Raw genomic sequence first — 25,110 nt, forward strand, 5'->3', positions numbered from 1 at the left:
CAGACATCGTATCCCAATATTCTTTTCCAGACATGTGCTTGATACCTTCGTCGCCAACTAATTTCTTACCCACAACCTTCGACCACTTGGCCATGATCTCGCGGTACGTGGCTGACTCGCTCATGGCGGCAAGACGAGTACTAGGCTGGAGGTCTTCGATGAGCTTCTTAACGAGAGGACCCGTGTCGTGGCGCGTCCAGCGTCATTTTGCTCGAGGAGAAGGCGAAGATAGGTATGCACCCAATGAGCAGGACAAAATGGCAAATGCGAAATGCTTGTTGTTGTTAAGCCTGTGGAGTGATCTACACTAGCTTGCGGATGCGGAGTGTCGGCAGCACTCCGGAGGTTGTTTGCTTGACATTTCGGACGAGATGCAGCAAGTGCAATTTTGACTGTTATGTCCACGTCTTCCCACATAAATTCGACAGTATCTAGACGCTGATCTTTAATTGTGCCTGTCCTTGCTATTGACCTACCTATCCAATACCCCAGTTGCTCTCAGGTATCCTGCATCCTAATGTCGGCAGCTTAGGGCACCTGTCCAGTTTGTCTCTCCGGTGGAGCTCTCGGTGTCTTGGAGCTGATGATAACGTTTATACACCCGGGCAGGTACCAAGTCCCCATTAATTTTGTCTTCACTCAAATCGTCAGGCGTTTACAAAGCGCAGCGGCTTGCGGCTTTCATCATTGACCATGAAGACTAATGTCGACCAACTCTGCTGCATCGCGAAGCACGCAACTGTGTGCGAGGCTTGGTAATTGAAAGCATCGAGGTGCGGAAAGAGATGAACCGGTGCTTACTGACAGCGCGACGGCTTATTAGAAATCACGCCCCTTTGGATGCCCCGGAGCTCCGACGCGGCCCCCACTTGCCCAATGATGTACTTGACGCAATACATCTCGCGTCTTCCTCAACACCAAGCGCGACTGCTATAATAGGAGCCATGGCGTCTCTTGTCAAGCGCCCTCCACACTCCGAATCAACCCATCGCCCACCATGAGCACCCCCAAGCCAATCCTCATCTCCGGCGGCGGCCTTGCCTCGCTCCTCCTCGCCCGTTCGCTGCACCGGTCCAAAATCCCATTCCTCGTCTTCGAACGCGACGCATCCATCATTTTCAGAGCCCAAGGCTACCGCCTGCGACTCTCAGCCCAGGGGCTCGATGCCATTGAGGAAGTCCTCGGCCCCACAGGCTTCCAGAAGTTCTACGATGCTTGTGGGAAAACAGGTGGGGCCGGCTTTGCAGCCATCAACCCGCTGACGGGCGAGACAGTGGGTGGAGATGCTCCGAGCGTGAGGAGCGAGCCTTTGACAAGCAAGGACGGTAAGGTGGTGGGCATCTCGCGCGGCGACATGCGCAAGCTGTTCATCGAGGGCCTAGAGGACAAGGTGCGCTGGAATCACCACGCCACAGCATACGAAAGGACGGACAATGGTGTGCGATTGATTTTTGCCGATGGTACTAAGTCGGAAGAAGGATCCATGCTGGTTGGAGGCGAGGGCGTCAAGAGCGCAGTAGGCGCTCAGCTGTCCAACGGCGCCATCAAAGTTTACGACCTTGGATCGAGAGGAATCCATGGACAAGCTCCAACATCCGCTTTTAGGGCCTTGGGCGAAGGCGTCTTCCGATTCGCCGACGACACGTCGCAACCAAACGGCGGCAGGGTCTTCATCATCACAAATGTACGCGCTGGTGATATGGATAACCCCGATATCGACTTTGGCTGGACCATGATTGGCTCGCCAGGTGTCATCAAGGCACCTAATGACAACTACACCATTACCGGACAGCCTGTTGCAAAAATTGCCAAAGCCCTCACTTCGCACTACCACCAGCGTGTCAGACCACTGTTCGAGAATATGAAAGAATCTGAAGCAGCTTTCTGGAAGATCACATGCTCTGACCCGAGGGGTGTTCCGGAATGGCCCAACGATCCTCGAGTTACTCTTGTTGGCGACGCTGTCCATGCCATGACGCCGGCGGGCGGCAACGGTGCGAACACGGCTGTGCGTGATTCAGCTTTGCTTGGTCGATTGATTGCCGAAGCTTGGGAGAGAGGCGATGGCGATAAATGGACTGGTGTGACAGAGGCATACGAGAAGGAAATGCGCATATACGCATCTGAGGCTGTTAAGACTAGTTACGGGCAGGCTACAGGGATGTTCGGTATCGACCTTGACCTCGAGACGACACCCACGATAAACGAATACATGGCGCCGAATTAAGGCTAAATCTTGGATTACATCCTACCTCACACTACTACAGTAATGTATGTCAAGAGTTATAGTATAGACATGAAGAATCTAAAAGCCTACAATGCTTTCAGTCTCTATAAGGTTGTCTGTTAGAAGTTAATGTAGGCTTCAAGGTAAGGCATAAGGTCTCTATACCTGTTTCATTTTCCTCGTATGCGGTGCAGGCAAGATTTTAGTGGCTTTTTTAGCAGCAAAAGATCTCGGCCGCTCTCTTTATTGCCGGTAGTGACATCCGCCATAGCGACCACGACTCATGTACAGCTTCCCCGCATCGGCCCACCATCATTAAAAAACGGGTCCTCACGCGAGATGTACAGCTGTACATCTCGCACGAACTTCCCATTAGATGGATCCACCTCTTCCAGCGCGTCCACGCAAACGCCGTGCTATCAATGCATGCATCAGTTGCCGAACGTCCAAGGTCCGCTGCGATGGAAACCGCCCCTGTCAACGATGTGACAGGAATAGTACAACCTGTCAGTACCATGACGCAGTCAAGGATGAGAACGTGTTGCGTATCGAAAAGCTCGAGGAAGAAATGGCCATGATTCGCGAGCACATGCGTGTCCAACAAGGCCGGGACAAAAGCGTACGTAGGCACCTGCAAATAAGCCAGGCAGGACTACACCTGAGCCAGCTAGAGGCACAACAGACTTCAGCCCCACTTCGTGGACCATCATGAGACATCTCGCTGATCATGTCCGTGGCTACAGTCACTCGCGGAGCATGCGAATACAACAGTTCCCGACTTTGCGCTTCATTCCCTACCTCGATGCAACGCACCTGCCATGCCAATACGCAATGCCGTTGATGCAGGCATAGTCACATGGGAACAAGCAGCGAGTTGGTATCAAAGGTAGCTAGAACCGAATCTTCTGTAAATCCTCATATCACTGATTAGCGGCAGCTTCTTTTCTGGTAGTGTATGAGGGCTCCGATTTATCGTTTGAACCACACTAAATGGCATAGCAATATCTTGTACCCATATTTTGCGAGAAGACAGATACCATTGCATCAGTGTCTTCACGGAGTCCGTGAGAAATTCTCCAGTCCTACTCAAGGGTGAGACATACACTGACTTTGAAAAAGAATTCTGTTCGATGCCATTGTTAGCATTGGCTGTCGTGCTAACGAGGGATTCAACACAACGATATATCGTCGGTTGCAGTCTAGAGTTCGCGACCATATAACCAATATGCTTATTAACACAAGCGTTCCTACAGTAGAGGATGTACAAGCGATCGCATTAGTAGCGGCATACTCGGAGAATGGATTTGTACTAATAGCAACAGCCCTTCGCTTCGCCATACAGATCGGGCTACCTCTTGCTGTTGATCAACTCATCGCGAAAAGTCATGCACGGCCAAGGGTTATCACTACCGATGAGCAAAATCTTTACCGGTTATCCAGAGTTTGGCACGGCATCTGCAACCTTGAGCTTTTGTGAGTATGCCACATGCCAAGTCGAAGATTTCTGCTGAAGATGTTCCAGTTTCTCCCTCGACGGAGGCAAACTACCAGGCCTGACTCTTCAGATGTCGTCCAGGAAGATTAGGAGCCTGCTCGTTCATCCGGAACGAACAGCGATAGATATCCGACTTCTTTCGCAAGTCGAGCTCAATATCATCCGTACCGAAGCTTATACCAAGATCATGGGTCGGAACAGTGACTTCATGATTCAACTCAGCGAAGATCAGCTTCGAACTACAGTAGATGACGCTAGAGTTGAGCTGTCACTGTGGCTCGATGAGTGGACCACTATCGCAATGACGGAGCCAGCGCCACACCAACGTGCAATAGCATTACAAAATTTGCAAATCCAACGGGAGTGGGCGATGATGACGCTCTATCTAAAAGCTGTATCCTCGTCAGGGATCGAGAACATTGCAATCATGACCGACTTCCAACGCGACTTCATACGTAAAGCCAAGGAGGCGGCAAGCTGCCACTTACATTACATGCTTCAGTCATCGCTAACACCAACCTCATCGCCTGCATCTCACACTACCACCTCTGGCTCAGCATATCTCAGTACTTTCCGCTGGACGCTTGATTACGTTTGGGCTAAATGCGCCGTATCAGTTCTACTCGTTCTCAGGCTAGCCATTCTTCTCCGCGACCCAGTCCCCTCTGTCATGGCCCTGCTTCGTGACGCGCACCGCGTGCTAGAAGAGTTGAAGACAGTGACCGTCGGCCATATCGCATATTTTCAGATCTTGCAAACCAGCATCGAGAAATGCGAAGCCGCTCTCCGAGAGTATGCAGCGGAACAAAATTCTGATCAAGAAAATTCGATGGCTGGAACAAGAAATGGGGCGGCTGAAGACGAGTTCCAGGGCTATGTGCCAAGCGAGTTTGTGTTCGAGTGGGATTTTCCTGGGTTAAATCTCAAACACATGCCTCTCGGATGGCAAGATCTATTCGTCAACATAGACAGCTTGTTTTGAAACAAGAATTTCAACAAGAAGCGGAAATATATACGCAGGTCATATTCGGATGACTGGGTCTAGTAGCCAAGCATGTACATTATGTGCGGAGGCCAACAAGACATACGACTATCCATTCCATCGCGATACATGCTGCCCAGATGTCGTCTGAAAGGACGATCTCCACTGCGCGTTACTTATAAAACATAAACGAAATCTTCGTTCTTGATATCAGTCAGATCATCGAACGCCTTGTCACCCACCCCACTGGCTTGTGCGTTGTCAGCTTCCTCGGCGTCACCTTCACGCGCAGTTCCCATACTCGTATCAACAACGATCGCCGATTTGCCCATGCTCTCCCTTGTTGCTGCATGCTTCCGGTTCAACAGCTTGATCCAGAACATTGCAAGCAAAATCAGAACAATAATTGCAATAAACAATGCCAAATTGGCGCGCAATCCTCTGTAGTAGTGTGGCTTCTCGGATGGCTTGAAAAGTTGGGGTCCGATGATGTTACCCGCACTAGCGCCGACAAAGAGGATACTAGTCGTTACTTTACGCTTCGTGTCGCCTCCAGTATTCTGGCCGGACCAGGAATAGATGAGCGGAGATATTCCGGGGTAAAATGACGTCTGGGCTTGTTAGTGTTGATCGTTCTGTTTCGGAGAAGCAATGACTTACGAGGTAATATCCGAAAAGCAAGACGCCTTTGTTCGAATCGCCGCGTCCAACGACCATGAGGATAATGATGCCAATGATTGGCGGGATACACAAAAGGATCAAGACCGGGCTCTTTTTCTTGAGCCATGTTGCTAGCCAAGCGCCCCCTATAGTTGCCACAATCTGGACGATGCCGAACGGCATGTTGAAGAGAATGGTTGCAAATTGACCAAATCCGAAACCTGAATACGCGGTCAGTACAGGCGTCACATGTGGCTTGTCTAAGGGGACTGCTCACTCTGAATGATCAAAGGTCCGAATGTAGTGATACCACCACTAGGAATGCTGACAGCCGTCAACATGGAAAACCAAAGCCAAGTCTTGGGATCCATGAAGGCCTCCAATACGTGATCCCACTTCCAGACGCGGGATGCGACACCCATTTGATTCATACGCAGGCGCTCGACCGCAATCAGCTTCTCGTGATCATTTAGGAACTTTGCTTCGACAGGAGAGTCCGGCATGAAGAACCAAACGAAGACCGACACGATGACTGTGAGCAGGCCACAAAAGAGGAAGATGATCTGGTATGAGTGCAGGAGGTCCGACTTGATATGTCCCAAACCGTACGAGAGCAAGCTCCCAAGAATGTTGACGATACCTAGCATGGCGTACCAGGCTGCGTTGCGGTTCGTTTGCTCTCCGCGCTTATACCACATCTGGACGACGGCGATGAATGCAGGTGCTATGGTACGTTAGTAGTTGCTATGGTGCCAGTATGAGGGTCTTGCTTACCTATGGCAGCTTCGAAAGCACCCAGTAGGAACCGTGTTGCCATGAGTCCAGCGAAGTCTCTTGCACCCGCCATGCCACACACTTAGTGTAGGCGTATGAAGTCAGTGTATGCGTCACATGCAATTCGTACAGAGACACTCACGAATGACACCCCAGGTGAAGACCATCACACCCATGAACTTTCCCATTCTCAGCTTGACTAGCAGTACAGCAACGACTGGCTGCGCTACTAGCTGAGCAATGTATACAATACTGCCTAGCCATGAGTATTGCTGACTGTTCGGGTCAAGGTTGGCATCCTCGATGAGCCCAAATACGGAAGCGTAGGACAGAGTGGTCTTGTCGAGAGACTGCAGAAAGTAGACACTGAGGAGGATGGGTAATATGACAAGATCGATCTTCTTCAAGACGCGTTTGTTCTCGGCGCTGCATGGTATGAGGTCAGTATACGTTCCACATGAATTCATGTGGGAGTACTCACGATGTTACGACGATGCGTTCGTTCGATGCGAGGAGCGCAGCCGCTTTGTCTTTGCCTTTACCGTTAGCAGCATTGCTAGGCTTATGGATAGATTCTGTGGTTTCGACATTTTCGACATGGTTCTTATCGATATCTGTTGCCGTTGTTGTTGCTGCAGTAGCGTCCGTCGTCTCTGGTTTCGACATCGCAAGAAGAAGTGAGGTGGAGCGAATCCAGAAATGTCTGTAATGCTGCAGCAGTAGTCAGTGGATATGGCCCGACTAAACTTATACGCATCCCCACGGGGACCCCAGACTCCGATCTTAACTCTTTTGGGGGTAGATGCATTGCTCGCGCGCGGCCGAAGAAGCCGGCTTGGCCTTTTCGGCATCGGAAAATGGCACTTTCGTGCGAAGTAACATACGTTGTCTTGCTATAAGTATAATTGATTGAAGTCACGATACTTTGAAAGAGGACAGGTACTGACGACCAGTTTTACATTCATTCTCCATCATGCCAATGCTTGAGCATGTCATCAGCGGCTATCAAGCTGCCGCCGCAACAGAAACATCAAACTCGGGTGTTCAACTGCAGTCTAACTTGGGTGACTTCACATTTACGTTCGATGCATTACGACCTGGCCTTTTCCGAACAACGTTCACCTCACCAAAGCATCTGTTGCCGCCGCACCGAGCTACGCCGGTGCCAGACAAGACCCTGGACCATGCGGATGCAGGCCTGGTCACATCAAACGCTAGTTCAAGGACATTAGCCGTTGATGGCGTAACCGCGAATGTGGACTGGGAAAGTGGCGTACCCATCGTTTCAATCACACTTCCTGGCCAAAAAACACCTATTCACACCGACCTTCCCAACCGTTCGTACGTCGCTGATGGACCTGGAATATCTCATTACACGCGTTACAACAATGGAACCCTCCATCTTGGTCTCGGCGAGAAGCCAGCACCCATGGATCTATCGAACCGTCACTTCGTTCTTTCCGCCACCGATTCTTTCGGCTACGACGTATATCGCACAGATCCCATGTATAAGCACATTCCGCTTCTCATCAATGCTACTCCGGAAGGCTGTGTTGGTATCTTCTCAACATCGCATGCCCGTGGCTTCTATTCTGTAGGCTCGGAGATGGACGGCATGTGGGGGCGTTTCAAGGTCTACCGTCAGGACTATGGCGGCCTAGAGGAGTACCTACTAGTTGGAAAGACGCTACCAGATATCGTACGCATTTACGCTGACCTTGTTGGTCACCCGCTACTAGTACCGCGGTGGGCGTTTGGCTATCTTGCCGGCGGTATGAAGTACTCCATGACGGACGACCCACCGGCGAGTCAGAGTCTGATGGAATTTGCTGCTAAGCTAAAGGAACATGACATCCCTTGCTCTGGTATGCAGATGTCATCTGGCTATACGGTTGCAGAGACGGAGCCGAAGACGCGCAATGTCTTTACATGGAACAAACACCGGTTTCCTGATCCAAAAGGCTGGATTGATGCTTACCACAAGGAGGGTATCAGGCTTATCGCTAACGTGAAGCCGTATGTGTTGGGCACACATCCAGAGTATCAAAAGCTCAAGGAAGCTGGGGCATTCTTCACGGATTCTTTGACGCTGGCATCTGCTGAGGCGAGACTGTGGAGTGCGGGTGGTGGTGAGAGTGGTGTCGGCGGCCATATTGACTTCACTTCCAAAGCGGGATACAAATGGTGGTATGACGGAATCCGCCAGTTGAAGCGAGAAGGCATCGATTGTATCTGGAATGATAACAACGAATACACTATCCCGCACGATGGCTGGCAGTGCGCATTGGACGAACCGACAGTTACCCAAGAGCCCAAGAGCGGCGGCTACGGCAAAGATATCGGGTTTTGGGGCCGCGCACTGAACACAGAACTGATGGGTAAATCCTCACATGACGCCTCCCTTGACATAGAGCCCTCGCAACGTCCGTTCATCCTGACCCGTAGCGCTACAGCCGGAACGCTTCGCTATTGTGCTAGTGCCTGGAGCGGCGACAACGTAACATCTTGGCCGGGCATGAAGGGAGCGAACGCATTATCACTCACGGCTGGAGTGTGTCTGATGCAATGCTACGGCCATGACATAGGCGGTTTCGAAGGCCCACAGCCGAGCCCCGAACTTCTTGTCCGTTGGTGCCAACAAGGTATCTACAGTCCGCGCTTCGCTATCAATTGCTTCAAGACCGGCAAAGACAACAGTGTCGGCGACGTGATTGAGCCTTGGATGTATCCAGAGGTTACAAGTTTGATACGGGATACTATCAAGCGCCGTTACGAACTTATTCCTTACCTGTACTCGCTGGCCTTGCATTCTCATCTGTCTGCAACTCCGCCACAGCGTTGGACTGGTTGGGGATATGAGAACGATCAGGAAATCTGGGCGAACAAGGTACTGACCGACGGCGAAACACAGTACTGGCTTGGCGATGCATTGCTGGTCGGTGGTGTTTTCACTCCTGGTGCTGAGACTTCTAGCATGTATCTTCCCAAGGACTTAGCAGACCCGGATGCCGCGTTTCTGGATCTCAACAACGAGCCACAGACATACTATGACGCTGGTCAGTGGGTCGATATTTCAGCGCATTGGGAATCGAGCATTCCAGTGCTAGCGAAAGTGGGAAGTGCAATTCCGGTTGGACGTGCCGAACAAGTCCTCTCCGTGGGCGAGACGAGCAATCCAGCGAATCTACCACATGACGACTACCGCGCCGTGGAAATATTCCCTCCAAAAGCTTCTTCGAAAGGCAAGGAGTATGAATCTGTTTGGTTTGAAGACGATGGTGTTTCGCCGCCACCAGCCAAGATCTCAGTCTTCACGGTCAAGTACGAGACGACTGAAACTCAAGTACTGGTCCAGTACGAAGAGAAACTGCAAGAAGGGTTCAGACCACATTGGGAGGAGCTGGAGATCATCTTGCCAAGAGGTGATACGAGGAGTGTGGTGTTCAATGGGGCGGATGCGGTGAAAACAGGAGTTGACAAGCAGGGGAGAGAAAAGTGGAAGTGCAGTATCGAGAGCAGAAAGTAAGCAAGTCATCGTCCCATGGAAGATATTAGAATGACTTCACAGTAGAAGGACACTCTAGCATTGTTACATTCCAAACTTGCCACAGTCGCTCTAGCCTCCCTCCCCCAAATGCTAATGTTTTGCCACGAGTCTTCACATATTTCATGCTACAGAGGCGTTGGCTGACGAAATAGAGAAGTGACGAATTTCAATTGTGTCTGGATGATGCCTCGTAGTAGTAAGACCCTGTACAAGACTGATACGCGTGTGAATGTTTGTGCTTAATCGAACATCATATCACATCTTTGAACCACCATGCCTTGTATCAGAATACCCGCATGCGACTAGCTACTGCAGTCCGACCGCAAGACAGCTGCACACCCTATGCGTATATGTAGCAAAATGGCCCAGCGAGAGTATTCAACGCATCCCCGATAGTGATATTTGGCGCCCCAACATATTCTCCCATTGTGATCGTATCGTTGAGCGTGCCGTTAGGTCCTTGATTTCCGATGATCGTGCCTCCGCTGATGGCATATTGTCTATTTACAATATCTTGGTTTTGCCACGTCCTAGATGATGGGATATCGGTCAGCACATGTATCAAAGCTGGGTTCTACGGACATCAACTCACCACCATACCCTATCGATCATGCCATGATGAGGAAAGAATGCTGGATCGGCGGGTGAGTTGTAGAAGTCTGAGCCGGCATCTCCTCCGATAGTGTAATGTCCGCCCTGTATATAGGTTAGTATCCACGCGTGACAAGTATTGCTGGGTAAACCTACAGTGTGTACACCCATAAAGTTCTTCGCAAACTCTCCCTGGTACACTGTTTGGAAGCGTGCAATGTCTTTGATTTGGATGAGAGAAGAGACTTCGAAATCACTCGTGGAATTTGCAGCCTGTAAATTGATGTCACGAGAAAGGCAGCGCGGATTGTAGCCCAGACCGTTGGCTTGTGGGTTTGGTGGTATACCACCAGGGACCTTCAGCATTGTTTGCAGGGGGCCCATGTTGATCTTCCAACTACGGTTCCGTCAGTACATACAGCAAGAAAGCGTAGCGATTTTGCGCTACTCAGTCGTCTAAAGATACTTACTCTTTGAACGGACCGGAAGTGACACAACCACCTCCTGTACCGGGTTGCAGCTTCATGAGACATGGTTCTTCATATGGAAAGCAAGAATAATTCCTTCCAGGAATGTACTCGCCGTCACCAGACATACTGTATCTGCTGCCATCGAAGAATGGTCCGCTTTTTGGGTCGTGCGACCAGTGAGCCCAGTTGTAGTAGGGTTGATAACCTTTGTAGCCACACTCATTACGGAGCATCTGCTCGAACGTCCAGGTGAAGTACCGATGCCATGACAGGAAGTTTGCCGTTCCATGGATGGAGAGCGATTGCTGGATATGTGTCACCACTAAATCGTCGTATCGACTCTTTGCCCCCGCAGCAATAGCAGCTGGGGTTCTCGCGGGCTTCTTTCCAATGCATTGTACTGCTTTGATGTAATCACGTTTCTCCGACCTTGAAAGAGACGCCCTAGAGGAAACAGTTAGTCAAAGCTTTCTCGAATCATGTCTCTTCTGGCATACCATTCCTTTCTGACATATGCAGTCTCTAGGGTACACTTTTCCGCATTTGTATAGCCGTGTTCAGCAACATATGCCTTCAAGTTGGCTAGACCCTGATGAGCCAGCTTGTCATTCTCCATGAACTTTGCCTTCGGTGCAGCACTGGCGACGGCCAGCAGGCCTGCTAAGACGAGTGCTAACCTCATTGCAAGAAGCGAACCAGAGAGTTGTGAACACAATGCCCAGCGGCGCGGAAGAAGACGTCAGATTTATAGCTCCACAGTTATAAATTGCTTGACAAGGTACACCGAAGCCTAGGATTATGCACAAGCTTGTTGAAAGAACAACCAGGTCTACGGGTCAGTTCTTGGGACAGGGAAGAAATACTGGGAATGCCCACGGCATGGAATGTAAATTGACAGGCATCAAGTGCATCGAGAATTTTAGCTCAATATGTCTCGGAGGCATCTCGCCGCTGTAAAGATCAGTAGCTTAGTGCGCTGAGCAGTAATGGCCTAAGGGCCACCCGCGTGTAGAGTGTCTGACCAATGAACACAATAACTGAATCACCAATTCGTAGTCCCCGCGCTCTCCTAGAGGTCGGAGGAATCTTAGCGTTCTCGGTTGCTGCGCTGTGGGACGCAAAATAAAAAGTTCTCTGCATTTACGCCCTCTGGCATGTCCAGGTAGCATCTCAGGCTATTGCCATCAGTCTAATCGGGGTATTTCCTTGATGCAGGCAAGTCCCATGCTGATCAAAGTCGTCTAATGCAAGTGTAATGCTACCATGCTAAGACGATGCAAATGCACGATTCATCTAGTCGCGCAACGGGAAGGGAAAAGTGCTCGGCGATAAGTGGATTGGAGGATGCACTATAAGACATGTTGTTTGATGGAGTCTTCCGATCGGAAGGTAAGAAGCGAGACGGCGATGTGGTGGAGGCGGTAAGGATCGTACAATAGTGCGAAGACGCGAAGACGCCTCAGACCTGCAGCGGCAGAGACTACCGGCCCGCTACTTAGCTATGCCAAGATTCGATCAACTTCGGCCCCCATCAGTCTTCGCATGCTCCACGACCGATCGCCTTGGTGGCACAATATGCTATCTACGCCCCGTTTGTAATATACTCCATGTATCCTGATTCGAAGCTGGTCTCCGAGAATCGGCCAATGCTCGCACATGCCGCGATATACACAAAGAGTCCGCGAGGGTCCGTCCCCGCATGCAGCCCATCGGCGCCACAGCAGGCAACGGTGAGATCAAGTTGGCGGACAGCAACATCAGCCTATCCAGCTCAGCATGCCCTTCTCCTTCGGGAGTTGCTTAAAACCCCCGTAGATGCAACCTTGCGACGCGTCCGCCGGACCCGCTGGCCCAGCAAATGTCCTTCCTAACGCACTCTACAGCATCGAATGTCCCGTTAGCGATGCCCGCCCAATTCCTTCCTCCATCGATAGTAAAGTCGGAGCCGCTGGTGCCGACCGCTACTGCTACCTGTCTCCTACCAGGTATCCAACTGACGCCTGACCTATAACCGCGCGGGAATGAGTCAGCTTTGTGCCAATTCGCTCCGCCATCGCTTGACCAGGCGGCCGTATTGTTGCTGGCTGTAGGCTGTTCGTAGTCGCCTCCGACTGCGATACCGTGTCGTGTGTCGCGAAAACGTACAGAGAACACTCCAGCTGCTGCGCCACCAGCGATGGATGAGTTTGCGACTTGCCAGCCGTGACTGACGCTGGGGGAGGTAGTGTAAAAGATACGTCCCGGGTCAACCCCTCCCGTCGCCAAATACCATCGACCCGCCGCAGCCTCAATACACGTCCCACTGGCCGCGAAACCAAACTCGCCCTCCAGTGCTGGGGGCATTGTATTGTTCGAAACGATAGCCCAATGCACACCACCATCCCACGTCTCCAGTAAGCGGAACTTGCCTTGGACAGGATCGCTCATTGCGACACCATGACTTTCCCTTCCTTTCCTCGTCTCGAATGACATGCAGTCGTAGAAGGCCGTTTCCTCTTCATTGACGAACGTGCGTTTCCAATTCTTTCCGCCGTCACTCGTAATATAGATGCGGGAAAGATTCCCTTCACCGATTGACAATGTTACAGCAGTGGTCCTAGAAAAGGCTTGAATATCGCGGAACTGAAAGTCGGATGCATTCTCCGTCGCGGCAAATTTCGGAGACACGTTCGTCCATGTCGAACCTGAGTCGGTGGTCCGCAGAACAGTTCCGTTGGTCCCTGAAATCCAGACAACCTTTTCGTTAACAGGTGAGAGGCCGCGAAACTGCTGTTGACTGTTGGTAGGTGTAATCTCCCATGAAAGAGGCTTTGGAGATGACGGATGCGCAAGCGTGAATGACGCGACGGGGAGCAGGAGAGCAAGTATCTTCATGACGAGAGCACTAAGAAACGAGGAGGTATCCAGTAGCAATTGTTCAGAAAAAGGAAGTTTATATTCGCGAAGTGAAGTACCATCAAAGGTAGCTATCTTTATTAGCACCATATCCATAGGGTACCCCGCAACGGCCTTTAGCCTCGATAGGAAGGTGCGACATTCGCCGCCAGAAGGAGACTGATCGACTTGAATGTCCAAAGACCTCGACCAGGTGCCTATCGATAATGCAACGTGTATTTGGCTCTGAATGTAAGGTTACAAACATCCGAATTTATGTTTGCGCCAAGTCTTTTGTCTCTTGTCAGACTTGCACTGTAATCCACTTTTCAGACCGAAGCCGGACGAAAGCACTGGCTAGATGGTATATCGGTTATCTCTAGCCAGATTTTGATGAACTTCTTTCTATCCTTACTCCAGCAAGAGACGGAATAATGCGAATTGGACTTCATTCGCTTTGAGAGATGGAATGTAGCTTGCTTGCGAAGCTCGATTGTATGCAGAGAAGCGACCGAATGCGTCTCGTTTGAAGTATTCATCGGGACTCAATGCAATGGGATCAGAGCTGCGTACGCATAGTGTTCGTTCAGAAGAGCTATTGAGAGACATTAACCAAGTACGACATCAGATCGCTCTTCGGTTAGTCTCCTCGATAGCACCGTTGAAGTGACATTGAGCGGTAAGTTTGTTTGATCTGATGTGAGACCTCGCAGCTTTATAACACAATGACATGATGCTATCTATTCGAGTCGATACCGACCATTCGTCCGGCTTCCAAGCTTTCCCGGTGTAGCCCACAGTTAGGCAGAAGCCCTCGGCCGAGCACGTAGCGCTGACATCGTTGTCAACCCCAGGATCGTATCGCTTGGCAAATGCCAAACTTTGGCACTCCAAGCACCAGAAGAGCGCGACCCCAAGGCACAATTTGGTATTCATGGCTTGGCGTTCCAAGAGCATGTCAGGAACGGCCCGTATTGCGCACTGACCGTACTTCCGACAAGGTCTCAGAAGCCCTTCTGATAGGGTAAAATCGTGGAGGCTCGAAAACATCTTTTCGGCCGAATCTCACGGAAAAGCGCAGCTGAACTATGTCGCAGCGGGGATATTGCAATCACTTCGCTTGGTGCACTTCAGCCCCAATAGCCAAGCAAGTACGCGTGAGTCCACAATGGCTGTGTATGCAGGAAAGCTTCCGAGGGGGTTTTATAGCACTTTTCTGGCACGCTGGAAACGTATGACTTGAGCAACAAATGCCTTCACAGTTCCCCATCTTACATCAAACCATTGACTGCAATCACCCACTTGCAAGTACCGACCAACCTTGACTGCATATTACACAAGATGGCAAAGTGCGATAACCCTCTAGGCGTAGGAGGTATGCCCACCAAAACTCTCCATTCATCAACTGTCAACTGATCTCAAGTAGTTCATGAGAAGCCACTGTTTAGGAACATGACGGCGCATGAGCTTCTTATCACGATAGCTACCGCAAGCTCGATCATCGCAATATCCCTTTCGCTATATCTAGTTTATCGCCACCTGACAAACTACACGCAGCCGAAGTTGCAGAAACTGTGCGTTCTAAGCTGCCCTCCCCTACCCTATACGGGAGAAACTGACACAGCTTCATAGAATCATCCGCATCGTGCTCATGGTACCGATATATACCATTTGCTGCACCTTGAGCATCCCTTTCTACGAGTCTAGCGTCTACCTAGGCGCTATATACGAATTTTACGAGTCACTCGTCATCGCTTCATTCTTCCTGCTGCTCTGCAGATATCTTCATACAGACCTGCATTCAGTGCGACAACTCTTCTCCATCGTTGAGCCCCAGCCATGGGTGCTCCCGGTACGGATGTTTAGGAAATACGTGCTTCGGCGCAAGACGACCAATACGCCTAATGGCTCCAAATACTTCAGCGTAAGTCTTGACCAGATGGTCACCCAGTATGGAGTATTTCTGACACTTTATCCCACTACTTAACAGATCATCTGGGTTTGCATCCTCCAGTTTTGTGTCATAAAGTTCTTTGGCGCTCTTACGAAATGCATCACCGAAGCTCTCGACGTTTACTGCAAGACTTCCACCGATCCAAATCATGCTAGGATATGGGTGTGTAGCCAACTTGAACGAGTTATCTCTAGATCGATGCTAATACATCTACGACATAGATACAGGTTATCGAGATCATCTCACTTATCATTGCTATGATCTGCCTTTTGCAATTTTACAAGCAAACTAAGCTCGAGCTCGCTGTTCATCGACCATTGTTGAAATTCGTAGCGATCAAGCTTGTGGTCTTCCTCTTCTACGTACAGAGCGTGAGTTACTTGACCGCGCAGCCTGATAGCACAGAAGGCCCTGACATATACAGTTCATATTCAGCCACCTCACGAAGAAAGGCGGCGCAATGAGTCCGACTGACAAGATCTCATATCCTTCCCTCGCTGTCGGTATCCCAAAAACTGTGTTGTGCTTCGAAATGGCACTGGTCTCGATGCTCCATCTATATGCATACCCGTATGACGTATTTCAGACGTACAAGGCAGTCGATAACTCAGAAGAGAATGGTATCCGCGAGAGTCGCAACGGAGATGACGAAGCGATGGAACTTTCACCGCAGGAAGACTCGGTCATGTTGCCGAGGAAGATGCATTGGACCAAGGCCATCATTCACGTTTTGAGTTTCAAAGACCTCTGGCGGGCACTTCTACACTCTTACCATAGTGTGATAGATCATCGTCGAAAGCGAACAACGGCCCGGCATGCAGCGACGAATAGCGAACAGGGCGTGGAACCGTTCGTGACGACTAGCCTGGCAGAAGCCTTGGATGTGATGAAAAGGCGCAACAACAACTGAGCAGCTTATTCTCAACTGAGAAAGATGCAGCTCTATGCTTCAGCAAGATTATACAAACAGCCACATGATTCGAATAATTTCGTACTCCATAGTGTAAGCCTTCTACAAAGAAAGGACATGACAGAAATGTGGGTACACCTCATGTCTTCGTAGATCAGTACTTTTGTCCGTCCTGTGCTTCTTCGTTTTCCGTGCCCACTATTTCTCATTCATGCAGATTAGAACGGCCCGAATCGAAGGTCAGCATACCGTATCTACCGTATATGCGCACGTCCCTGGTAGAAGGATCTAGTGAACGCTATACGAAGGCTGTGCACATCCACAGGGTCGATACCATACTATCTTGTTCGGACGAATCTAGGAAATCAAAGATCATGGCTTACGCAAAGCTTACGACGACAGCAGAAAAATCAGATGATAAGTAGACTTGATGTATTGCAATTTGAAACCGAACGTACGATAGGTTTTGGAGAAGAGCATGCTTACATGTGCTCGATCGCGGCTTCCGTAGCTTTCAGAGCTCCGACGACAGCAAAGCAGATCATTGGCGTTATTGCGTAGCTAATGGTAAGGAACTTGGCGACAGTCATCTTCATCGACTCAGCTGCGCCCGTGACATCGGTCAGGGCTACTAAGATCATAGCGGGAGGACCGGTAGGCATCAACATCATCGAAAACCAAAGCATGGGGTCTGCATCGAGAAGTTTTGTTTTCGATGCGACTACCCAGATCAAGGGTATGCTTATCCTATTGGTAATTAGCCGGATGATCTTACTATGGCCACGGCGAAACTTACAAGGGCCAAATGATGAACCTAATCAAGGTGACAATTGCCAAACTTCCTTTGCGAACTTCACCACTATCCTCACCGCGCTTCATTCGCAGCATGCTCTTGCTGAGCTTTACTCCGACAACGATGATCTGGGTCGTAGCAAAGAGCTCGCCAATGTTCTTTATAGCGGTCGTAAGCCAAGCATTGAGGTATCCGCCCTCGTTGCTAGGACTGAAGAAAAGCCTATGGAGAGCCGGTGTGAGCCCAATGACTGCGCCGACAATGGCACCTAGCAATGGAGCATTGGCAAACTGCCATGTGATGTTCAAAGTCTCTTGCAGCCATGGCGACAAATTATTGTACCACTTTTGTGTTTTGAGATACCCCTTCTTCTCAATGCGATTCACGGGCTTGGTTATGCGCTGTGGGAGTAGCGAAGTCTCCTCGTCGATGATTCCTTCAGGGCCTCGCTCCATATCACTGCTCTCGCCGTCCTCGTTTGCCTGACCGTTATCTTCGTCATCTTCTCCTTCTTGTTCGTCAGATGCATCCTCATCTCCCGGCCTTAGCAGACCAGGTCCAATAGCAAACGTCAGCGAGTTGCTGACCATGGCATTCACCAGAAAGTATGACTCGGCACGATCCATAGCCTGGCTGCCAGACTCGCCACCAATGAGGATAGCATCGAGAATTTGGGTTTGTTTGAGCGACTGGATGAGAAGAAGTGGAAGCGAAGTTGTGTTGTTGAAAGCGATGGCTGGTGCGACCCAGGCTGGTAACTTGAAGATGCGCGTGAGGAGGCGACCGACGAAGACAGAAAGTAGTGTATATGATATTGACCATACTGTCCGCGTAAGCTTTGATTCTGTCAACTGTATGGTGGGATTGAACTTACTGAGGACGGGCACATATCTTACGCCTGTGTCTTGATGCAGATTGGAGCCAATCTTATAGATCAACAGCGCCGGTAGAAACATGCGCACACATAGCTTCGAAACTTCCTTCGCCGCTTTGGGCGATAGTAAATTGCATTGCGCTGCAACAACACCGAAGGCGATGGTCAGAAGGACGGAGAAGGCAGCTTGGATAGCGCCCGTGAAAGGTACAATAAGTTCGCCTGCAGCCACACCCATGATTGCATTGACTGTAGTGGTAGGATGCTGGGGGAGGCTCCGCAGTGATTGTGTGGTGAGGAACGGAAAATCGGCACGATCTCGGTTCCAGGTCAGAATGATGCAACGCTCCAGCTAGTTCTTAAGCAAAAGGCTAGGGACATGGAGTTTAGCATCATCGTCGTCGCGCACGCGACATCTGCGCGTTCCTGAACCATGACGTCGGTGCAGCGGGCCAACGTCGAAGACGCCAATCCCACGCCGCGGCGCTATCAGTCGGATTAGTCCATCTTTCTCATGCTTTTTGCATCTTCATTGGGGGACGCGTAACTAGGCGCCAAGAATATATGATGAGCTGTGTCTCGTACTCTGGGCAACTAGGTAGATTGCGAGCTGAGAGGTGCACATGGCGTCGATGGAAACCTGGCAAACTTGGTGAGTGTGGAGATTGACGATCGCAGATTGCACACGTGTGGGCCCGCGGAGGCTGGAGCTCCAACGCTAGCTCCGAGCTGCGGTTAGTCATCAATCCCCCTGCTTGACAGCTCGTCTTATCCAGGCAGTTTCACACCTTCACATTTCGACAACTCTATGCGCTTGTCGAGAAGCAGTGGTAGTATTACAATATGTAAAAAAGGGAGTCTAGGTCTAAAGAACGCCAACTATGTAACGCTACGAAATCTCTCTGATCACATTCTCGTCCACCTCCGCCGCAGCCTCGCCGGCTTATAAGCCGCCCCGTATCGGCTCCCATGCATCGCATTCCCCGCCAAAGCTTTACGCCGCCTTCTTTGTAGCCTTGGTCCTCAACTTCATCATCAAGTACACCAGTGTGTAACTGCTCACTGAGAACAATACGACGATAGCAGCGTTTCTCCAACCATAGTATTCCTCCGCTAGGTTCAGTGTCCGCAGGTAGTCTGCTCCAGTCTTGTACTGGCATACGCGGCAATCGGCGGTGGCTTCTGGGTTGAGCAAGTTGATACCGACGCCCATACCCTGCTGATAGACTGAGAGGTACTCGCCACAGGTCTGGTTGGCAGCCGGATCGAAGATGGCGAGTTCGCTTGTCTTGCAGTCGACGTCGGCAGACCAGGTGGTGAAGACGAGGAGAGAGGACATCAGGTAATTGAAGGGGTCAAGGTAGTAGAGCCAGTACCTCCAGAATGGCTCGATCTGGCTGTAAGGCACGAGTACTCCGCAGAATGACACGAGAGTTGTGACGAAAAGAGGATTGACGAGTGAGGCGAACACCGCGTTGGGAGAGTAGGCGGCGATCATCTGTCCAATGCCGGTGTAGAGAAACTCGTAAACAAGCTGTGATTGGTCAGTGTCCGCATCAGATGATAAAAGATAGGGGATTTGCTTACCACAACGAAAAATGTGCTGCCAGCGTACTTCGCGGCGCCAGGAAGGCCAGCAGTGAAGTACCAGCACACATAGTACATGACCGCACATACTACCAGATACGGAAGTTCTGAAACGATCAGACCTGTTACGAACGGTGCCCAGTGGTATGTCTTGCTCTTCTTCTCACGTGTCTCGTAAACATCGCGACGCTGGATGAACAGCGGCTGCAGCTGGGAGATGACACCAGGAGCAACAAAGATAAAACTGAAGACAGTGAACAGTCGCAGCTGAAGGTCTTGGAGACTATCACCAATCATCCAGAAGGTGAAGCCGTTCAGCAAGGCCAGCAGGATGTGCATGAGCACTTTATTGTTGACGTACTCAGTATTGCGGAACAACGAGATGTTCATGCGGTGGGTGACGATCTTGACTTGCTCCCACATGGGAGCTGCGAATTGATGGCCATCATCGACGGTACCTGGTGGCTTAGCGGCGGCCTCCGCGACGATGTTGTCGAGCTCTTCAGTCATCTTCTCATGCTGGGGCGACTCAAGCCAAACCTTGTTCCAGTCAGTGTCTTTAGACAGACTACCGGAGACAACCTCGATCATGTGTTCGGCAGGGTTAGCCTCGCGTGGACAAGGCGCTCCGTGGCTGGCAAAGTAAGACTTGACTGTGCTTGCATCGTCACCAATGTCGCCAAAATAAACCGTCTTGCCGCCCTTTGCGAGCAAAAGGAGGGTATCGAATTGCGCAAAAAGCTGAGCTGACGGCTGATGGATCGTGACAAGGATCGCCTGTCCGACCTCTGCGAGCTTGCGTAAGAAGCGCACAGTGGTGAAAGCAGCTTCTCCATCCAGACCAGACGTCGGCTCGTCAAGGAAGATCAGAATGCTAGGCTTCGAAACTAGCTCGACGCCGATTGTCAACCGCTTACGCTGCTCTATGGAGAGACCAGCACCAGGTTGGCCGATTAGGGTATGCTCAATGTCATGGAGTTGTAGGAGGTCGATAATGGTGTCAACATAGCGAAGCTTCTCCTCTCGTGGTGTTTCACGAGACTGTCGGAGGAGAGCTGAGAATTCCAAGGCCTCACGCACTGTGGACAACGACTCGTGTACGTCCATCTGTTCAACATAACCTGCCGATCGCTGGAATGAGACGGGAAGGTCGCGCCCATCAACCATGATAGATCCACGGATCGTGCCGTCGGTCTTGCGTTGGGCGAGAACGTCCAGTAGTGTTGTTTTGCCAGCCTTGAGAAAAGTGTTAGCATCAAGACGCATACGAGGGACTCTAGATTGTTACTTACGCCTGACGATCCCATCAAGGCCCCGAGAGTACCTGGCTTCACAAAACCTTGAACGTTGTCGAGGAGGACGCGATCGCCCGAAGGGGTCTTGACGGTGTAAGTAAGGTTCTTCCACGTGAAGATAGAAGTGTTGCGGATGAGTTGGTTGGCGAGTGATCCGTCGGAGCTGGAAGACTCAAAGCTGGCTTGTGGCTTCTCAACAGCTTGCGACTCCTCATCATTAGCTTGGATATGCTTGTTCTTCTTCTGCTTCTCCCTGGGAATGAGGAGTCCACGTCCACCTTCGCCCATCTCCTTCCACCTTGAGGTGAAGACAATAGTGACTGCGACGAAGAATACCCACCATGCGAAGATGATGCCGACGTTGCGCCAGAGATGGCTATGGCTGAAGGACATAGAGGCAAGATACTGATCTCCTGTAAGTGTGCTCGCTCCGGGTTGAGCGCCGTTGACACCCATGCATGACTGGCCGCCTTCACCAGGTACATATCCTGGTCCGTTAGGAACCAGATTAGGGCCCACACACGGTACCTGTGCGTTGTGGAACTCGTTACCAAGCAAAGCTTCGAATCCATAAGACATCGGGTTGATCCAAAAGATCCACACGAACCAATCCTTCATTTCTGGCTTGATGATCATGTATCCCATGTACATGAAGAGTCCTGAAACGAGAAGGCCTGAAGCTTTAGTCGCTGCGTCGAATGTCGGGAAAGCAGCACCTATCATTCGGAAACACGCAGTCATAGCCATGGCTGATGCGAAGATGATGATCCAGAATGTGAAGAAAGCTGATGCAGTAGTCTCGAGTCCGACCATAAAGTATATGACGATTCCAAAGTGCGTCATCTGGAACAGCATCAATGGTATGTCAGTAGCAATCTGGGCGATGACAAAAGCGGCAGGGTAGTGCATGGCGAATGATCGATGCTTAGCCAAGACAGGTCTTCCGGTAAAAGAGTCGGTCACCTCCGAAAGTCCCATATAGGCAGGGTACAGAAGACAGAAGAACAATGCACCACCTTTGAGGAAGAGACCAGCTGAGTGGTCTGGCGCTTGGTAGAACAACGATCCAGCGACGAGAGCTTGGATGAGAGTAGAGACTTGCTTTACGACGAGCACAGGCTTATCACCCCACAATATCTGATACTGCCGAGTGACTGCCGTCTTGACCTGAGAGTAGAAGCTCGTGGTTACTGTGGTGTTCTTTGGAAGGCCCTTGTGCTTGTCCCGAGCTTCCATCTCCTTGAAGTCGATCGTGTTCTGCTTCGCTTCGTCACTTTCGGGGTAATCAAGTTCCGCCACCATTGTGGCCTTGATGGATGACTGTTCGTACGCTGCTCGTACTTCTTCGCCGTTCCGCGGGAACCTCTTCTCGAAGCCTTCGGCGATGGCACGCACGTCCGGGGTTGTGACGCTGGTGAGGAAGTCGGCTTGGTTCGCCGCTGGATCGCAGAGGAACCCAAGATCTTGCATGAACGGAACAGCCTCTTCCCGCGGGCCATAGTAGATCTGCTTGCCCTCATCGAGGATGAGCACCTTGTCAAACTGCTCATAGATGCCGTTGCCAGCTTGATACAAGGTTGCAATAGTAGTCAATCCGAGTATGTCGGTCATGGCACGCATAGCTTTTGTCCAATCCAATGCTGTTCCAGCATCGAGACCTCTGGTAGAGTTGTCCCAGCAAAAGACACTGCCGCGCGTAGCAAGACATTCCAGGATGGAAACCCGCTTTCGCTCACCACCGGACACACCACGGATGTACTCGTCTCCAACCTTGGTATCATGCGTGTGCTCAATACCGAGAGATTTCAGTAGGAACTCTTTGTACACCTTGGCGTATTCTTCGTGGGTTGCGATGTCAGGTGGAAGGTTGTAGGGGACCTTCATACGCGTCGCGAAGTCAAGGGTAGCGCCCACAGACATGGTAGGGAAGAAGATCTCGTCCTCCGTGTTCATAACTGCGTTCAGGTTAGCATCCACAGTGTCGCATCATTTGATAATACGTACTTATTTGACCACGATAAGCCTTAGCTTCGTCGCTGGACATGGAACCGAAGGAGACGTCGCCCTCGATCTCAGCGTAACCTAACCGGTGATTTGATAGGATATTGAGCAGTGATGTACAACCGGCTCCCGGATTACCCAGGACAAGGAGCATCTCTGCGATGTATTAGCACTGCTCTTCCTTCCATATTCTCAATGTAGATGCGACATACCTCCGGGCTTCACGCATCCATATGAATTATCAATGATAGTCTTCATTGGAGCATTCTTTCCACTCTTTCCGAACGGATTTAGTTGCGACAGTACATTCTCGTTGAAGAGGGCATCGTTGCTGATGCCCTTGACCGTGAGGTTCTTCCATGTCACACCCAGCTTTCGGGGCTTTCCGCCATTTGCCTCGTTACGCTCCCTGAGTATCTCGACTTCCCGAGTGATTGGCCATGTTTCGCTGTCGTTCGGAGAACTCTTGTAGGGGGTTATGGAATTTTGGTCGTCGTCGACACGCTCGGTACTCGACCCAGAAAGGGGAGTTTCTGACTGCATCGGGTATTCGGTATTGTACAATATGAGGTATGTGAGGTATTTGATCAGAATGAACTGATATTATTATACAGAAAGTCTAAAAACGGTGGTATGAAAGACGAGATAGTGAAAAGTTGATGCTTGAAACTGGAGAGAGGCCAGAACTGCCCATCCATATAGCCAAATGCCAGATTGTACTATCTACATTATCTCTGTCATAGATCTGAAAATACTCCGTGCGCCATCTTGCGAATCGCTTGGCCGGAGGGACGTCAAACCGCATATCTTTGTTGCGTAGACAGTATTTGGAGAGTACGGCCGTAAGGCTAAGGTTGAAGTGACGAATGTACTTTTTCGCGCTATTCGGGCCGTTGGGTACGGCCACGAGAGTCGGAGGATCAACGCGCCGCCCTGTATCTAGCCCCGACTATGCGCCTTAAAACAGATTGGAAATCTACCCAGTATTCGCGGGGGTCCGATTACTGTGGTGCCTATTCTTTGGCTTACGGACGTGCTTATGGTAAATACATCGTGTCTATTTCCTGATCCGTTGTCGCGCGAGATTTAATAATGTACCGAATAGTAATCACCCGCGTGCTTTTTTCATGTGCTTGAAGACCTTTCTTACCTAAGTAAGCTCGGCCATATACTTTTCGGCCACATATACTTCTCGGCCACCCCACCACAACGCGTTACTCTGAATCTGGCGCTCTATACTGTCAACGCCACACACTCAACATAGATCCCCGAGAAGTTGCTTTTAATAATGCTATTCGCGATCTTAATGCTAGTATTTTTAGAAGCCAGCGACAGGCCGCGCAGGCGTACGGAGTTCCCCGATCGTCGCTACAAGAGCGCATGAAGGGCCGCCAACCACACGCGATAGCTCATCAACAGCAGCAGCGATTAACTCTAGAACAAGAGGCCTTTCTAGTAGACTAGATACTTGATGAGGACTCACGCGCACAACCTCCCTCCCATCCACGCGTACGAGAAATGGCCACCCGGCTCCTCCGCATGAACGGCGACTACGAGCCTCTCGGGCAACTATGGATACCCCATTTCATCGCCCGCAACCCACGCGTCGCCTCTATAGTCGGCCGAACGATCGAGAGCGCACGGACTACGGCAGCTAGCTATGAGACTATTTAAGCATTTCTTGAGCTGTTTGAGCGTACTCGAATAGAGCTAGGCATACAGTATGAGGATATATAGAATATGGATAAGACTGGAGTTACACTAGAGGTATGTACGAACTCCTAAGTGGTTGCCAGTTCTTCAAAGAAGAAGGCTTATATCAAATCTCCAGAGAATCGTGAGTAGGTATTAATTATTAAGACTATCTCAGCCGTCGGCGTTAAACTTTAATGCCTAGTTATCTTTAAGGGCAAACATCTACAATCAACGTAGTTGCCCGCACAAGGTACACCTAATTAGCTCTACACAACGTTAGAGAATGGATAGACATCAAACTTAATTAGATATAAATGGTTGCGGCGTATCTTTATACTAAACACTTTACTGTCCTCTAGCGGCTATCGTCTACTTGTACTC

The 25,110-nt window shown here is 50.5% G+C and overlaps 12 protein-coding genes across 12 annotated transcripts; 6 read left to right on the top strand and 6 right to left on the bottom strand.

Moving 5' to 3' along the window:
* Positions 1 to 629: 629 nt before the first annotated feature.
* Positions 630 to 2,309, top strand: CC77DRAFT_17076 (FAD/NAD(P)-binding domain-containing protein). Its single transcript, XM_018530435.1, has one exon. It carries the CDS (start codon positions 998 to 1,000, stop codon positions 2,225 to 2,227), a length of 1,230 nt encoding a protein of 409 aa, XP_018391401.1. The 5' UTR covers positions 630 to 997; the 3' UTR covers positions 2,228 to 2,309.
* Positions 2,310 to 2,351: 42 nt separating this feature from the next.
* CC77DRAFT_17098 (hypothetical protein) lies at positions 2,352 to 3,319 on the top strand. The gene is made up of 4 exons (XM_018530438.1): positions 2,352 to 2,370; positions 2,499 to 2,846; positions 2,971 to 3,113; positions 3,165 to 3,319. Exons 2-4 carry the CDS (start codon positions 2,604 to 2,606, stop codon positions 3,184 to 3,186), a joined length of 408 nt encoding a protein of 135 aa, XP_018391402.1. The 5' UTR covers positions 2,352 to 2,370; positions 2,499 to 2,603; the 3' UTR covers positions 3,187 to 3,319.
* Positions 3,182 to 4,971, top strand: CC77DRAFT_17210 (hypothetical protein). Its single transcript, XM_018530444.1, has 2 exons — positions 3,182 to 3,700; positions 3,750 to 4,971. Exons 1-2 carry the CDS (start codon positions 3,453 to 3,455, stop codon positions 4,702 to 4,704), a joined length of 1,203 nt encoding a protein of 400 aa, XP_018391403.1. The 5' UTR covers positions 3,182 to 3,452; the 3' UTR covers positions 4,705 to 4,971.
* CC77DRAFT_1036729 (allantoate permease-like protein) lies at positions 4,881 to 6,956 on the bottom strand (the record flags this gene model as incomplete). The annotated part of the gene is made up of 6 exons (XM_018527030.1): positions 6,620 to 6,956; positions 6,281 to 6,564; positions 6,139 to 6,219; positions 5,642 to 6,088; positions 5,365 to 5,585; positions 4,881 to 5,315 (listed from the first exon to the last, which is right to left on the bottom strand). The coding sequence occupies exons 1-6, from the start codon at positions 6,802 to 6,804 to the stop codon at positions 4,881 to 4,883; spliced, it is 1,653 nt and encodes a 550-aa protein (XP_018391404.1). The 5' UTR covers positions 6,805 to 6,956.
* Positions 6,942 to 9,719, top strand: CC77DRAFT_1015321 (neutral alpha-glucosidase ab precursor). Its single transcript, XM_018523995.1, has one exon. The coding sequence runs from the start codon at positions 7,112 to 7,114 to the stop codon at positions 9,662 to 9,664; it is 2,553 nt and encodes an 850-aa protein (XP_018391405.1). The 5' UTR covers positions 6,942 to 7,111; the 3' UTR covers positions 9,665 to 9,719.
* Positions 9,720 to 9,976: 257 nt separating this feature from the next.
* On the bottom strand, positions 9,977 to 11,571 carry CC77DRAFT_17420 (Di-copper centre-containing protein). The gene is made up of 5 exons (XM_018530459.1): positions 11,244 to 11,571; positions 10,747 to 11,190; positions 10,433 to 10,673; positions 10,278 to 10,381; positions 9,977 to 10,215 (listed from the first exon to the last, which is right to left on the bottom strand). Exons 1-5 carry the CDS (start codon positions 11,426 to 11,428, stop codon positions 10,026 to 10,028), a joined length of 1,164 nt encoding a protein of 387 aa, XP_018391406.1. The 5' UTR covers positions 11,429 to 11,571; the 3' UTR covers positions 9,977 to 10,025.
* Positions 11,572 to 12,305: 734 nt separating this feature from the next.
* CC77DRAFT_1015324 (hypothetical protein) lies at positions 12,306 to 13,375 on the bottom strand. The gene is made up of 2 exons (XM_018523996.1): positions 13,335 to 13,375; positions 12,306 to 13,255 (listed from the first exon to the last, which is right to left on the bottom strand). Exon 2 carries the CDS (start codon positions 13,171 to 13,173, stop codon positions 12,547 to 12,549), a length of 627 nt encoding a protein of 208 aa, XP_018391407.1. The 5' UTR covers positions 13,174 to 13,255; positions 13,335 to 13,375; the 3' UTR covers positions 12,306 to 12,546.
* A 656-nt stretch (positions 13,376 to 14,031) lies between these two features.
* Positions 14,032 to 14,556, bottom strand: CC77DRAFT_1004018 (hypothetical protein; the record flags this gene model as incomplete). The annotated part of the gene is made up of 2 exons (XM_018523238.1): positions 14,032 to 14,185; positions 14,381 to 14,556. The coding sequence occupies 2 exons, from the start codon at positions 14,554 to 14,556 to the stop codon at positions 14,032 to 14,034; spliced, it is 330 nt and encodes a 109-aa protein (XP_018391408.1).
* A 189-nt stretch (positions 14,557 to 14,745) lies between these two features.
* CC77DRAFT_1089949 (DUF300-domain-containing protein) lies at positions 14,746 to 16,484 on the top strand (the record flags this gene model as incomplete). The annotated part of the gene is made up of 6 exons (XM_018529499.1): positions 14,746 to 14,995; positions 15,047 to 15,194; positions 15,253 to 15,544; positions 15,611 to 15,736; positions 15,796 to 15,945; positions 15,999 to 16,484. Exons 1-6 carry the CDS (start codon positions 14,962 to 14,964, stop codon positions 16,482 to 16,484), a joined length of 1,236 nt encoding a protein of 411 aa, XP_018391409.1. The 5' UTR covers positions 14,746 to 14,961.
* An 80-nt stretch (positions 16,485 to 16,564) lies between these two features.
* CC77DRAFT_978440 (hypothetical protein) lies at positions 16,565 to 18,820 on the bottom strand. The gene is made up of 3 exons (XM_018536002.1): positions 18,152 to 18,820; positions 17,281 to 18,100; positions 16,565 to 17,231 (listed from the first exon to the last, which is right to left on the bottom strand). The coding sequence occupies exons 1-3, from the start codon at positions 18,387 to 18,389 to the stop codon at positions 16,967 to 16,969; spliced, it is 1,323 nt and encodes a 440-aa protein (XP_018391410.1). The 5' UTR covers positions 18,390 to 18,820; the 3' UTR covers positions 16,565 to 16,966.
* A 126-nt stretch (positions 18,821 to 18,946) lies between these two features.
* On the bottom strand, positions 18,947 to 23,611 carry CC77DRAFT_952260 (multidrug resistance protein CDR2). The gene is made up of 5 exons (XM_018535408.1): positions 23,247 to 23,611; positions 23,083 to 23,190; positions 21,031 to 22,988; positions 19,739 to 20,974; positions 18,947 to 19,685 (listed from the first exon to the last, which is right to left on the bottom strand). Exons 1-5 carry the CDS (start codon positions 23,575 to 23,577, stop codon positions 19,146 to 19,148), a joined length of 4,173 nt encoding a protein of 1,390 aa, XP_018391411.1. The 5' UTR covers positions 23,578 to 23,611; the 3' UTR covers positions 18,947 to 19,145.
* Positions 23,612 to 24,233: 622 nt separating this feature from the next.
* Positions 24,234 to 25,071, top strand: CC77DRAFT_1015329 (hypothetical protein). The gene is made up of 2 exons (XM_018523997.1): positions 24,234 to 24,801; positions 24,866 to 25,071. Exon 1 carries the CDS (start codon positions 24,553 to 24,555, stop codon positions 24,706 to 24,708), a length of 156 nt encoding a protein of 51 aa, XP_018391412.1. The 5' UTR covers positions 24,234 to 24,552; the 3' UTR covers positions 24,709 to 24,801; positions 24,866 to 25,071.
* The last annotated feature ends 39 nt before the right edge of the window (positions 25,072 to 25,110 follow it).

The sequence above is a fragment of the Alternaria alternata genome (assembly GCF_001642055.1).
Source record: "Alternaria alternata strain SRC1lrK2f unplaced genomic scaffold CC77scaffold_1, whole genome shotgun sequence".
NCBI classification, from domain to species: domain Eukaryota; kingdom Fungi; phylum Ascomycota; class Dothideomycetes; order Pleosporales; family Pleosporaceae; genus Alternaria; species Alternaria alternata.

Excerpts from the sequence above, each read along its gene's own strand:
- CC77DRAFT_17076 (XM_018530435.1), top strand. The coding sequence starts at position 998 with ATGAGCACCCCCAAGCCAATCCTCATCTCCGGCGGCGGCCTTGCCTCG.
- CC77DRAFT_17098 (XM_018530438.1), top strand. The coding sequence starts at position 2,604 with ATGGATCCACCTCTTCCAGCGCGTCCACGCAAACGCCGTGCTATCAAT. Across the intron at positions 2,847-2,970 it reads AACAAGGCCGGGACAAAAGC|TCACTCGCGGAGCATGCGAA; the intron begins GTACGTAGGCAC and ends CCGTGGCTACAG. Across the intron at positions 3,114-3,164 it reads GCAGCGAGTTGGTATCAAAG|CTTCTTTTCTGGTAGTGTAT; the intron begins GTAGCTAGAACC and ends GATTAGCGGCAG.
- CC77DRAFT_17210 (XM_018530444.1), top strand. The coding sequence starts at position 3,453 with ATGCTTATTAACACAAGCGTTCCTACAGTAGAGGATGTACAAGCGATC. Across the intron at positions 3,701-3,749 it reads ATCTGCAACCTTGAGCTTTT|TTTCTCCCTCGACGGAGGCA; the intron begins GTGAGTATGCCA and ends AAGATGTTCCAG.
- CC77DRAFT_1015321 (XM_018523995.1), top strand. The coding sequence starts at position 7,112 with ATGCCAATGCTTGAGCATGTCATCAGCGGCTATCAAGCTGCCGCCGCA.
- CC77DRAFT_17420 (XM_018530459.1), bottom strand. The coding sequence starts at position 11,428 with ATGAGGTTAGCACTCGTCTTAGCAGGCCTGCTGGCCGTCGCCAGTGCT. Across the intron at positions 10,674-10,746 it reads ACTTCCGGTCCGTTCAAAGA|TTGGAAGATCAACATGGGCC; the intron begins GTAAGTATCTTT and ends ACGGAACCGTAG. Across the intron at positions 10,382-10,432 it reads ACTTTATGGGTGTACACACT|GGCGGACATTACACTATCGG; the intron begins GTAGGTTTACCC and ends ACCTATATACAG.
- CC77DRAFT_1015324 (XM_018523996.1), bottom strand. The coding sequence starts at position 13,173 with ATGAGCGATCCTGTCCAAGGCAAGTTCCGCTTACTGGAGACGTGGGAT.
- CC77DRAFT_978440 (XM_018536002.1), bottom strand. The coding sequence starts at position 18,389 with ATGGGTGTGGCTGCAGGCGAACTTATTGTACCTTTCACGGGCGCTATC. Across the intron at positions 18,101-18,151 it reads AAGATATGTGCCCGTCCTCA|TATGGTCAATATCATATACA; the intron begins GTAAGTTCAATC and ends TTACGCGGACAG. Across the intron at positions 17,232-17,280 it reads AGGTTCATCATTTGGCCCTT|GATAAGCATACCCTTGATCT; the intron begins GTAAGTTTCGCC and ends AATTACCAATAG.
- CC77DRAFT_952260 (XM_018535408.1), bottom strand. The coding sequence starts at position 23,577 with ATGCAGTCAGAAACTCCCCTTTCTGGGTCGAGTACCGAGCGTGTCGAC. Across the intron at positions 23,191-23,246 it reads TGGATGCGTGAAGCCCGGAG|AGATGCTCCTTGTCCTGGGT; the intron begins GTATGTCGCATC and ends AATACATCGCAG. Across the intron at positions 19,686-19,738 it reads GCAGCACATTTTTCGTTGTG|CTTGTTTACGAGTTTCTCTA; the intron begins GTAAGCAAATCC and ends GACCAATCACAG.
- CC77DRAFT_1015329 (XM_018523997.1), top strand. The coding sequence starts at position 24,553 with ATGGCCACCCGGCTCCTCCGCATGAACGGCGACTACGAGCCTCTCGGG.